The sequence below is a fragment of the Somniosus microcephalus genome, chromosome 18 (genome assembly GCF_052327205.1).
Source record: "Somniosus microcephalus isolate GS21.2 chromosome 18, FLI_Smic_1.0, whole genome shotgun sequence".
NCBI lineage: Eukaryota > Metazoa > Chordata > Chondrichthyes > Squaliformes > Somniosidae > Somniosus > Somniosus microcephalus.
In genome coordinates, this window is record NC_141004.1 from 64,680,544 (window position 1) to 64,693,362 (window position 12,819).

General features: G+C 48.5%; 1 protein-coding gene across 3 annotated transcripts in view; it reads left to right on the top strand.

The window, feature by feature from the left end:
• LOC147105331 (F-actin-monooxygenase MICAL3-like) overlaps positions 1–12,819 on the top strand; it is a 161,750-nt gene that overhangs the window by 100,599 nt on the left and 48,332 nt on the right. For all 3 annotated transcript variants that reach the window (XM_086011594.1, XM_086011596.1, XM_086011595.1), the window contains exons 17-19: positions 1,835–1,993; positions 7,829–8,009; positions 10,561–10,646. In XM_086011594.1, coding sequence (XP_085867720.1) covers positions 1,835–1,993; positions 7,829–8,009; positions 10,561–10,646 — 426 coding nt within the window. The remainder of the gene's footprint in view (positions 1–1,834; positions 1,994–7,828; positions 8,010–10,560; positions 10,647–12,819) is intronic.

Sequence of the window (12,819 nt, forward strand, 5' to 3'; positions counted from 1 at the left end):
ACGGCATCTCCGACAGTGCAGCACTCCCTCAGTCCTGCACTGGAGTGTCAGCCTTCTGCTCAAGTCCTGGAGTGAGGTTTGAACCCACATCCTTCTGACCCATATACATCAGTGCTGCCGCTAAGCCAAACTGACAATTAAACAGGTTAAAATAGGAGATAAAGGGTATTTGATACAAGCCTGCTAACGTGTCCATTACTAATATCACGCTGCACAATTTCAGTCCCAATGTCTGTATTACAAGGTTCAAAGATGAAGAACTCTGCAATTTCAGCCTTCTTGTTGTAGCTCTTGACTTTGTGTGATAGTGTAAAATGGGTGAAAGCGACTTTAAGCCCGTTTTACATCTCTCTCGATTTAAAACGGGCACCCAACTCGCTATCACCCATTTTACACTATTGCACAGACTCGAGATCTAACCCATTGTGTCTGCATGGCTACTTTTGTAATTGTCTTTGAACCACTCCAGTGAGATGCTGTGTTCTACTTCAGTCAATGATCCCTTTAAACAGGCTTCAATCATCACTGAATTCCTGGTTTGCAAACTTTTTTCTACTTTATCAGGTATCAAAGCAGAGAGCTTCTGTATGGTGTAACACTATACAAGGCAACATAGAAACATAGAAGATAGGAGCAGGAGTAGGCGATTCGGCCCCTTGAGCCTGCTCCGCCATTCAATGTGATCATGGCTAATCATCCAAATTCAGTACCCTGTCCCTGCTTTCTCCCCGTATCCCTTGATCCCTTTAGCCTTAAGAAATATATCTAATTCCTTCTTGAATATATTTAATGAATTGGCCTCAACTGCCTTCTGTGGTAGAGAATTCCACAGGTTCAACACACTCTGGGTGAAGAAATTCCTCCTCATCTCTGTCCTAAATGGCTTACCCCTTATCTTTAGACTGTGACCCCTGGTTCTGGACTCCCCCGCCATCGGGAACATCCTTCCTGCATCTAGTCTGTCTAGTCCTGTTAGAATTTTATAAATTTCAATGAGATCCCCTCTCATTCTTCTAAACTCCAACGAGTATAAGCCCAATCGACCCAATCTCTCCTCATACGTCATTCCTGCGATCCGAGGTATCAGTCTGGTGAATCTTCACTGCACTCCCTCCATGGCAAGAACATCCTTCCTCAGATAAGGTGACCAAAACTGCACACAGTACTCAAGGTGTGGTCTCACCAAGGCCCTGTACAACTGCAGCAAGACATCCTTGTTCCTGTGCTCAAATTCTCTCGCTACGAAGGCCAACATACCATTTGCCTTCTTAACTGCCTACTGCACCTGCATGCTTACCTTCAGCGACTGGTGCACAAGGACACCCAGGTCTCGTTGCACTTCCCCTTCTCCCAATCTATTGCCGTTCAGATAATAATCTGCCTTCCTGTTTTTGCCACCAAAGTGGATAACCTCGCATTTATCCACATTATACTGCATCTGCCATACATCTGCCCAATCACCCAACCTGTCCAAATCATACTGGAGTTTCTCGGCATCTTCCTCACAGCACACACGCCCACCCAGCTTTGTGTCGTCTGCAAACTTGGAGATATTACATCTAGTTCCCTCGTCTAGATCATTAATATATATTGTGAATAGCTGGGGCCCTAGCACCGATCCCTGCGGTACCCCACTAGTATGGAGCTCTTCTTCCAGTCAATTGGATCACAGAGCACCTGGGTACCTGTGTACATGCTGCAGACCTGGGTCTACCACTTGTAGACCGAGTGAGCTGTACCTGGACCGCTGTAGTCCAGGCAGGAAGGCTGAGACCATGTCTGTGTTGATTCAATAAACAGAACTTCACACTGAAAGAACTTAATCTGTATTTAGTCAGATGCTGAACCAGGGACATTACTGAAGAAAGGTTCAAATGAGGTCTTTGTTGGGCAATCGTCGGAGCAGTCGCCATCGAACAACAAGAGCAGCAGCGCACAAGCAGACCAACCGCAGGAGAAGCCCAACAAGGCAACTGCTGAAGTTAAGAGACAGGTCAGTGCCTTGGCCTCCAGAACCTAGAGTTGGGTCTGGATATGATCCCAGAGCTCCGGGATATATCAACCATGTACTCTTGTAAATAGAAACATAACATTGTGCACTCTATGTGGCAGGCAGTGACTAGTGGGGTACCGCAAGGATCGGTCCTAGGTCCCCAGTTTGAGCGCCCCAAGAGGGATGCGGGGCGCTGCTCGAGGCGCCCCGCGTCCCTCTTGGGGCGCTGAAACTGAATATCTCAGCGCAACGTGCCACAGCGCCACACGCTGTGGCACGGCGTGCTGCGGTACTGCAGGCCTTCCTCCCCTTCTTAAGGGGGAGGGGCCTGCACCAGCGCGATGACTGCTCGCGAGTGCCGGCAGAAGTACCTGGCACCGAGGAGAAGTGCTGGGCTCTCGGGACACAGCCGGCACTGCCTGGGGGGGGGGGGGGTGGGGGGGGGGATCATGAGGCCGGGGATGGCGGCGCAAGGAGGTGCTGGCAGGCGGCCACCGAAAAAAATGGCCGCCCCGCACCATCACCTTAATTTGCACCACTACCGCCACAAGTAGGCCCCGTGAACCGGTCGCGATTTGCGACCGGCGTTACAGCGGGGGGCGCGACCAAATATCGCGATTGGGGCGGTAGCGGGGCGCTGCGCACACCGATGACGTCATTGGTGGCGGTGCAGCGCTACAGGCTAATGCCGCCATTAGCGCCCCAGCTAAATATCGCGGGAGGCATGGCCAGTGGCGCTAAAGCCACTGAGTGCCCTCATTAGGCGCTAACTGGTGGCGCAGCCTGTAAAGTCCGGGCCTCAATAATACACGGACTGCGGGAGAACAGTTTAACAGCAGCTTGAAACTGGAACTACAGAAGCCTGCTAGGGCCTTTTATACAGGGGTGGTCACTGCCGGTACTGCAGTCTAAGACCAGTTATTCCCTTAAAGGTACATACACAACAATTCCTCCCCTTTTAGATAAACAGTACATAACATTCATTTAACAACTAAATAATAACTAATTACAATTACAATTTTCTCAGTAATATATACATCAACTGAAATAGTAATTTATAAGTTCAGTCTTTGAGGAGGCTTCCTGATCCGGACTGGATAGCGCCTTTCTCGAGTATCCTGTCCTGGCGGTGGAGTCAATTCTGGCTCATTGTCATTGGTTGGTTCGTCAGCTTCCAATACCCCTGCTTCTGAGGTAGACGCAATCTGTACTTCGGGCTCATTACCAGGTGCACATGCTTGTGGTACAGGTTTGGCTTGTTCCTGTGACTCTAGAATCTGGTCAGCATGGCGTCTCACGATGCTCTCTCCAACGTCCACTGTGTACATTAGTGGTCCCTGCTGTGTGCATATCGTGCCTGGCTGCCATTTTTCTGTTCGGTAGTCGCGGGCCAAGACTGGTTGCCCTATCTTGAAGCTCCTGGTTGGCTTCTCATTTATGTGCTGGAACTGCTTATCCTCAACATCTCGTCTTATGTTTGGTTTGAGCAAATCCAAGCGACATCTTAGTCTCCGGTTGAAAAACAGTACAGCTGGAGTTTGGTTGGTTACTGCATGTGTCGCATTCCGGTAAGCAAACAAGAAGTTATTCACCTTGTGTTGCAGTGGTATGTCGTCATTATACATTGCCTTTATGGCCTTTTTAAAGGTCTGAACAAACCTCTCAGCCAATCCATTTGTGGCTGGATGATATGGGGCAGATGTGTAATGTTTCACCCCATTATTCTTCAGGAACCTCCAGAAATCCTCAGACACAAACTGTGGGCCATTGTCGGAACAGATCTGTTCTGGCAACTCATTCCTGGCGAAGATGGTCCTTAGGACTGCAATAGTTTTCTCCGTGGTGGTGGAGGGCATTTTAATGACCTCTGGCCATTTCGAATGGGCGTCCACAGCGATTAGAAACATTGAGTCCATAAATGGACCAGCGAAATCAATGTGTACCCGTTGCCATGGAGATGAGGGCCACTCCCATGGATGTAGCGGGGCCTGGGGTGGAGCGTTTTGGACCTTCTGGCATCCTGTGCATCTCTTGGTCATATCCTCGATTTCTTTATCGATTCCCGGCCACCACACAAACGCCCTGGCTAGGCTCTTCATTTTTACCCCTCCCAGATGACCCTCGTGAAGCTCATTGAGTAATCTATCTCTCAACTTGGGTGGAATTACCACTCGGGATCCACACATCAAGGTTCCCCGGCACACTGACAGCTGTTCCCTCCTTGGCAAGAATGCTGGCAACAGTGAGTCACCATATGCTGGCCATCCCTTCACCGTCAAATCATAGACCCGAGAGAGTGTTGGGTCATTTCGGGTTTCCTTCTCAATACTTGCGTTTGTAACAGGCAAACATTCGACTATGGTCGCATGGAATATCTCCACCGGGTCCACTGCAGGTGCTTCTTCCGCCGTAGGCAACGGTAGGCGCGACAGCCCATCAGCGTTTCCATGTTGTTTCGTACCTTTGTACTCTATGTCATACTGATGTGCCCCTAGAAAAAGTGACCATCTTTGCAGCCGTTGCGCCGTCATCACCGGAACTCCCTTCTTTGGGTTAAAAATTGAGACCAGGGGTTGATGATCAGTCAGTAGGGTGAATTTCTGCCCGTGCAGATAGTGATTGAACTTCTTCACCCCCCACACCAGGCTGAGGGCCTCCCTGTCAATCTGGGCGTAGTGACGCTCGGCTGAGGTTAGCGAGCGCGATGCAAAGGCTATTGGCCTCTCTGAACCGTCACGGAATTTGTGTGACAGCACCGCTCCAATGCCGTAAGGTGACGCATCACAAGCCAACCGAATCGGTAGTGTTGGGTTGTAATGGGCCAATACTTCTTTTGAAGTGATTTGGCATTTACATTCCTGAAAGGCACGCTTACACTCATCACTCCATTTCCATGTTACACCAGTTTGAAGGAGGGCGTTCAGTGGGTGCAGAATTGTAGATAAATTCGGCAAGAACTTATGGTAGTAGTTCACCAACCCGAGGAACGACCTCAGTTGCGACACATTTTCTGGTGCTGGAGCCTTGACTACAGCCTCAATCTTGTCCGGCGACTTATGCAACCCTTCCTCATCAATCATGTGGCCACAATACGAGATTTGTCTCCTGAAGAACTCGCATTTGGGACGGTTGGCTCGTAGCCCATATTCCTGCAATCTCGTGAGCACCTGTTCCAGGTTGGCAAGGTGTTCATTGTCATTTTCGCCCGTAACCAGGATGTCGTCCAAATAACACTGGGTCCCCGGGATCCCTTGCAGGACTTGTTCCATTGCCCTCTGCCACATAGCCGGGGCCGATGCTACCCCAAATACCAGTCGATTGTACTGGTAAAGGCCTTTGTGAGTGTTTATCGTGAGGTATTTCCTAGATGCTTCTTCCACCTCCATTTGTAGATACGCTTGAGCCAGGTCAATCTTTGTAAAACGTTTCCCTCCAGATAGTGAGGCGAAAATATCTTCTATCCGCGGAAGCGGATACTGTACTGTGTGCAGGACTGGGTTCACAGCCACCTTGAAGTCCCCACGGATGCGAACCTTCCTTGGCTCCCCAGGCGTGCTGCTCAATGCTTTCTTCATTACAGGAACGATGGGTGTGGCCCACTCCCTCCAGTCCACCTTAGACAGCACCCCCGAACGCTCCAGACTCTCCAGTTCAGCTTCCACAGCTGGGCGTATCGCGTATGGCACCGGTCTGGCCTTGAAAAATTTTGGGGTTGCGTTATCCTCAATCTTTATGGTTGCCTTTACTCCTTTTAGAGTCCCAAGTCCTTGTTGGAACACCTCTTCCGCGTCAGATAGAATTTGTGACAGACGTCCAGGTGCGACGTCATCATCTTTTTTGTTAGTCACAGTTAGTGCCAGAATGGAATGCCAATCCAATTGTAGTCTTCGGATCCATTCACGTCCCAATAATGGTGGTCCTCCATCTTGTAGTATATACATGTATAGTTTCTGTGTTTCCTTTCCGTTATATTCAACTGGCACCCTTATTTTTCCTCTGGGGTAGACCTTTTGCCCCGTGTATGTCTTCAATACAATGGACGTGTCCTTTAAGGGTATGTGTGAGAATAGCCGCTCATAGTCTCGTCGATTCATGACAGTTAGGGCTGATCCTGTGTCCAATTCCATCTTCACTGGGGACCCTGCTATCACGAGGGTGACCCAAATGGTTCGGTGATCTTCTTTTGCGATCACGTTGTGTAACTTTAAACAACTTAGTCGCCTGCTCCCGGAGTCCTTATCACTCTCCTGATCTTCTGAACTACTATCTGTCAGTTTCTTTACTTTCCTGTACTGTTCCTTAGTAGTTCTTGTCGTGTTGGTCTTCTTTCCCGACCTGCAGACTCTTGCTATATGTCCCATTTTCCTGCATTGCCTGCATATTTTGTCTTTAAACCAGCAGTCCTTCTGCTCATGGGTTGTTCTGCCGCAGCGATAGGACTTTTCGGCTCCATACGCCATTTCGTTAGCGCTGTATTCTTGTGGTTTCTGTTGTATTTCTGCAGCTCCCCGTGCTGCTGCTTCGTAGGATACTGCCACGCTGAAAGCCTGTTCTAACGTCAGGTCCTTTTTTGAATGTAGTCGTTTCTGGGTTCCTTCACTCTGGAGCCCGTAGACAAACTTATCCCATAAGGTGTCTGCCAGTCCTGCTCCGAACTGGCAGTGCTTCGATAACTTGCGTAGTTCCGTAAGATAGTCAGCATTGCTCTCATCTTTGTGCTGGTTTATTTTATGGAACTTGAATCTTTCTGCTATCAGCAGTGGTGTAGGGCTTAGATGTTCCTGTAAGATATGAACAATCTCCTCAAAACTTTTCTCCATTGGTTTAGCTGGGGTAATTAAATTCCGCAATAGGCCGTACGTACTCGCACCCATCAAATTTAATAATACCGACGCCCTCTTTCCATCAGCCACCTCATTTGCCTTGCAGTACACTTCAATTCTTTCCACATATGTGGTCCAGTCTTCTACCTCGTTGTCGAAAGCAGTGATACTGCCACTTTTCGGCATCTTGGGCGATTTAAAATGGCGCCTCCCGCGCTTTTGTTTCTTCCCCAATGGAATAAAATGGCGCCTCCCGTGCTTTTGCTTCTTCCCCTTACTGCCACGCTGCTCCTAGTGTTCTACGGGGTAATGGCGGCGACCCGCAGCTTCAGCGCGTCTCGCTTTCCTTCCCCCCCGTTTAGTTTCTCTCTGCTGTCCTGTTCTCGAGCACCGACCGCGCCCTGTGCGCTCCACCCTCTCTCGTATTCTTTTCCCGGCGACACTGCGCAGCCCGATTTGTAGAGCCGCTCGATCGAGCTTGAGCCCGCCGCAGTCCGGAAGGGTCAGCGCGCTACCTGCTACCAGCACGATTCGCTGGAACCACAGTCTCTCCCGCAATTCTCCAAACACCGATGGATTCTTTGGGCGGTTGCCCTCGGTCGACGCCCGTTGCTCAGACTACGACCTTCCAGGACCTTCCTTTCAGGCGAGATCCCCGTGAGATGATGCCACACTGCAGGTGAGTTCGAACTTACTCGCCGCCACTGTAAAGTCCGCGCCTCAATAATACACTGACTTCGGGAGAACAGTTTAACAGGTACTTTACTGAACAAGAGGCAGCTTGAAACTGGAACTACAGAAGCCTGCTAGGGCCTTTTATACAGGGGTGGTCACTGCCGGTACTGCAGTCTAAGACCAGTTATTCCCTTAAAGGTACATACACAACACAGCCCACCGAATTTCTAGGCCACAGTATATAGATCTAGGGTATAATGTAGATATGCAGGGTGCTAAGTAGCCCTGTGTGTATCTCATGCTGATGTTGAATGTGTGTTGTACCTTTGTGTCTCAGGGCTCCTTCAGGCAGGCGGTGGGCCCCAGCAGCAGCGAGGTCTGCTATTTCTGTAAGAAGCGGGTCTATGTGGTGGAACGCTTCAGCGCCGAGGGCCTGTTCTTTCATCGGGGCTGCTTCACGTGTCACCAGTGCGGCACCACCCTGCGCATCGGAAACTACGCTTTCGACAGCGGAGATGGCAAGTACCCGTCGCGGGCATTTTCTTTTCTTTTTAATGAATGAATTCTGTGCTCGTTAAGGTGAAAGAATCACCGTGCTTTCCATTTCAAGAGGTCAAGGCAGAGCACAAGAGTGCAGCTCCCTCTGGCCTGCCCCAACAACACGCTTCAACCCCAAACCCAGAAGAGTGTCGCCTGCTGTATCAGTGAGAAATCTCGTCATTCTGTGGCCTCTTTGAACAAGACCGCCAGTCAATACCAAGTTAGTTTTGTGCCATAGGCGTATACCCACTGGGAGCTGGATTGAGACTGCCCAATCTCACTCCACATAGGATGCTTACAACCAGAGGAGACTTGCATCCATCATTTTGGGCCAAATTTAAACACTGGCCCCACAAGATCAATGGCGAGTGTCTAACCCACAGAATTGGCCAGTCCACCTTTGTATAGATTTATAAAGAATATATTTTATTTTGGAGGGGGAAAGGGGGTGATTTTTATACTTTACAAGGTAAGACTTGACAGCTTTAAGCTCTGGAGAATGTTTCCGCTTGTTCAATCCGATGTCAGCACTCTCTGGTGAGGAGCAGCACGACTGTGATGCAGAGAAAAGCTCCCTGCACTCGTCCCCAACAGTATTGCCAGTCTCTAAAAAACGTTGACTACATTTCTATGTATCGTACAAACCATTCTCTGACCTCTAGGAGGTAAACCCCTCCAATTTTTGGACGTTAATTGAAACCAGGACAGGCTTACAGCAGAGAATGCTGGAAAATGTGGGTGGTGAGGCCTACCAGGACCGTAATTTCCCTCCTCCCTGTACTCACTGGGACCGAAGCTGGCCATTCCTTCCCCGCCTGCTGTATGCAGATAACCAGCTGTCCAGAAAATGTCTTTCCTGTCTGCCTCACTTCCCGGGGCTGCCGTGTTGAAGGTAGTGGTAGGCCGGCCCTGGCAAGAAGCAATAACAGTCCTGGATTCCCCCAATTGAGCGAAAGGGCCTTGGAGCAGCCTCCTCTCCCTCTAGTCTTCTCCCACTGCTTTGTGTCTTTTTTGCAGGGTTATGCGGAGTGTGGGACTAATTGGATAGTTCTTTCAAAGAGCCGGCACAGACGCGATGGGCCGAATGGCCTCCTTCTGTGCGGTATAATTCTATGACTTTTATTGCTTTTGGGAAAATGAAGCTGTTTAAAACCTCAGATTGTTACCAAGTCAATCACAAATCATTGATCCTCGGTAACTTATTGCGCTATGCATTAGCAATAAATAATCGCTTTCCAATCTTTTCCACCATGTTGTTGGGGTGCAACTAAAATTAACAGCCCTTCAGTACTCGTCCACATGGCCTTGGTTTATGTGCGAGCCAGACACTGAGGGGTCGATTTTCAGTGTGCTATGAGGCAGGCTTTTAGGTGTGCGGGGGGGGCAAAAATCCCAAATTCGGGGGTCCCGACACCATCCCGCCCAAAACCCGCCTCCACGTAAGCTTCAAAGGAGGCGGGTACCGCCCTGCACTCGGACCCGCCAACCCGAGGCGGGAAGGGATTAGTGCCGGCAGTTTTTAGCCTAATCCCTGTTTTGAAGGGTGTCGTGTGGGATTCCCGACGGCTCCAAACCACGCCAGGTTAGAGGAGGCGGGCCGTCGGGCTGAAGGACTTGGAGGGGTCGAGATGTCGGTGTTCAGGTGAGTGATGGGTGCATGAGTGCAAAGGTAAGTGTGTTTGGTGTGTCTAAAGTGTGTAAAGAAGTTTAAATTACCTGTACTTACCTTTACAGCCTTTCTTCCTCTAGGCTTCGGGAGTCCATCATTCAGCCGGCACTGAAAGCAGAATGGCCGCGATCTGTCAAAAGTGACAGCCTTCAGCTTTCAGTGCCAGCGAGATTTCTAACGGAGTCTGCATAGAAGGACTCAGGTTAGAAGTAAGACTGTCAGTGTTTGACAGCTTCAAACAGCTGTGAAACACTGATATTTCATCTGTCAACACGTCCTGACAGATGAAATTTCAGTCTGTGACATCACCTGTTGCCGGGTGGCCCTTAATTGGCCTGCTGAGCCCGCTGGGCGGGCTCAACAGGGTCAATCAAGGGAAAATCGCGTGGATTGGCCGCATCTCGATGGAGGCGGGACTAAAACCCGAAAGTTGTAGTCCTGCCTCCTTCCCGGCTTCTGAATGAAAATCCAGCCCTGAGTGTTTTCAGGCTATTTGACCGGGCGAGGGGGAAATCACAGCCCAGGCTGATCCGACCCTCATTCAACACCCATACATCTGGCCTTTCCAGCAGGGGTCACTGAGTAGCGATCAGGAGCGGGTATTGATGTTTCACCTCTCGTGTCCAGTATACTGTGGTCAGTTCTAATGGAATTGCTGCTGAGATCAACTAACTCAGAACAGATGGGGGATTACACCTGGGCCCCACCTGGTTTATACGGCGCAGTTTCCCGCCACAGAATGCATCAAACCCCCTAACCATCAGAGGCTGAGGATATGAAGGCTGATTTGTCTGATAGAATGGGGGAGTGGAGAAACTAATTTATGAAGAAAGGATTAATCATTTACTCTCTTCTCTTAGGGAAGTTCTACTGTATGCCTCACTACATCAGTTCGTTGAGCTCCAATCGGAGTAAAAGGGAAGAAAGAGCTCCAGTGCTAAAAAAGGTAGTGAAATAATTTCAGATATTACGGTGAATGAATGATCACAATCCACAAATGTGGTAGATTCTGTTTTAAATTGTAAATTAGCCCCTGCCTGTCTGCTTTCCTGATGTAATGTTTTTGACATTTTTATTCCTTTTGTGAAAATGAAACTTTTTAAAGCTCAGATTTTTATCATGCCATTCATAAACATTGATATACTGTACCAAATGAAGAGACCTAATGATACAGGGACCCAGACACTGTCTGTACCAAATGAAGAGACCTGACTATACAGGGACCCAGACACTGTCTGTACCAAATGAAGAGACCTAATGATACAGGGACCCAGACACTGTCTGTACCAAATGAAGAGACTTGACTATACAGGGACCCAGACACTGTCTGTACCAAATGAAGAGACCTAATGATACAGGGACCCAGACACTGTCTGTACCAAATGAAGAGACCTAATGATACAGGGACCCAGACACTGTCTGTACCAAATGAAGAGACCTAATGATACAGGGACCCAGACACTGTCTGTACCAAATGAAGAGGCCTAATGATACAGGGACCCAGACACTGTCTGTACCAAATGAAGAGATCTGATGATACAGGGACCCAGACACTAGGGAATAGTAGCACAGTGGTTATGTTACTGGACGAGTAATCACGAGGCCTGGACTAATGATCTGGTGACATGAGTTCAAAATCCCACCGTAGCAGCTGGGGAATTTAAATTCAATTAAAAATTATTTTTAAAACTACCAGATTTGTCATAATGGTGCTCAGTAATGGCGACCATGAAACTACCAGAATGTTGTAAAAACCCATCTGGTTCACTAATGTCCTTTAGGGAAGGAAATCTGCCGTCCTTACCCGGTCTGGCCTATATGTGACTCCAGACCCACAGCAATGTGGTTGACTCTTAACTGCCCTCTGAAATGGCCCAGCAAAACATTCAGTTGTTCAAGGGCAATTAGGGATGGGCAATAAATACTGGCCTTGACAGCAACGGCCACATTCCGTCAATGAATTAAAAAAAAAACTGCAAATGCTGGAAATCTGAAACATGTTTGAAATACACTGCAGGTCAGTGGAGAGGACTTACAGGTCAATATTTTGAGCAGGGTTATTCTGGCACTACTGAAACATCACTTCTCCAGTTTCTCCAACAGTCATAGCAGGACATCTGAAACAAAGAGATAATTCATGACATTTCAGAGTGAGAACCCGTGTAAGCCTGTGTAGTATAAGCCTGTGGGTGGCTTAAGTATTCACTAGGTAGAGAGTGTGGCAGGCAGTGGATGGCCTGAACCAATGACTGGGAAGAGTAGATGTTCTACCATTGACGACACTTCAAGGTTGTGGTGCGGAGCATTCCTTACTCCTTTCACTTCAAAGTAAGGCAAGTTGGACCAGAAGACTTAATTTTAAATGAGTGGAATGTAAAATTAAAACCGGTGTATTAGATAGAAAAAGAAAGACTGGTATTGTGCCTTATCATATCTGAAAATGGTTTCAACATTTTTTTTTTTGACGCGTAGTCACTGTTGTTATTTAAGCAAATTCAGCAGCTAATTTGCACACAGCAAAATCTCACACGCAACAATGAGACAGATCATAGAATCAGAAATTTAAGGCACAGAAGGAAGCCATTCGGCCCATCATATCTGTGCCGGCCGATAAAGAGCGATCCAGCCTAATCCCACTTTCCAGTTCTTGGTCTGTAGCCTTGTAGGTTACGGCACTTCAAGTGCACATCCAAGTACTTTTTAAATAAGATGAGGGTTTCTGCTTCTACCACCCTTTCATGCAGTGAGTTCCAGACCCCCACCACACTCTGGGTGAAAAAAGTTCTCCTCAACTCCCCCATAATCCTTCTACCAATTACTTTAAATCTATGCCCCCTGGTTATTGACCTCTCTGCTAGGGGAAATAGGCCCTTCCCATCCACTCTATCTAGGCCCCTGGAGATGACCAGGTAAACTTTTTCTCGCAGTGACAATTCAGTAATAAATGTTGGCCAGGACACTGGGAGAACTCCTTGTTCTTTTTTGAAATATGCCATGGAATCATTAACATCCACTTGCCGAGGCAGATGGGACCACGATTTAAATTCTCCTCTGAAAGACCTTGGACAGTGCAACACTCCCTCAGTGCTGCACTGAAATGCCAGCTTCAATTACATGCT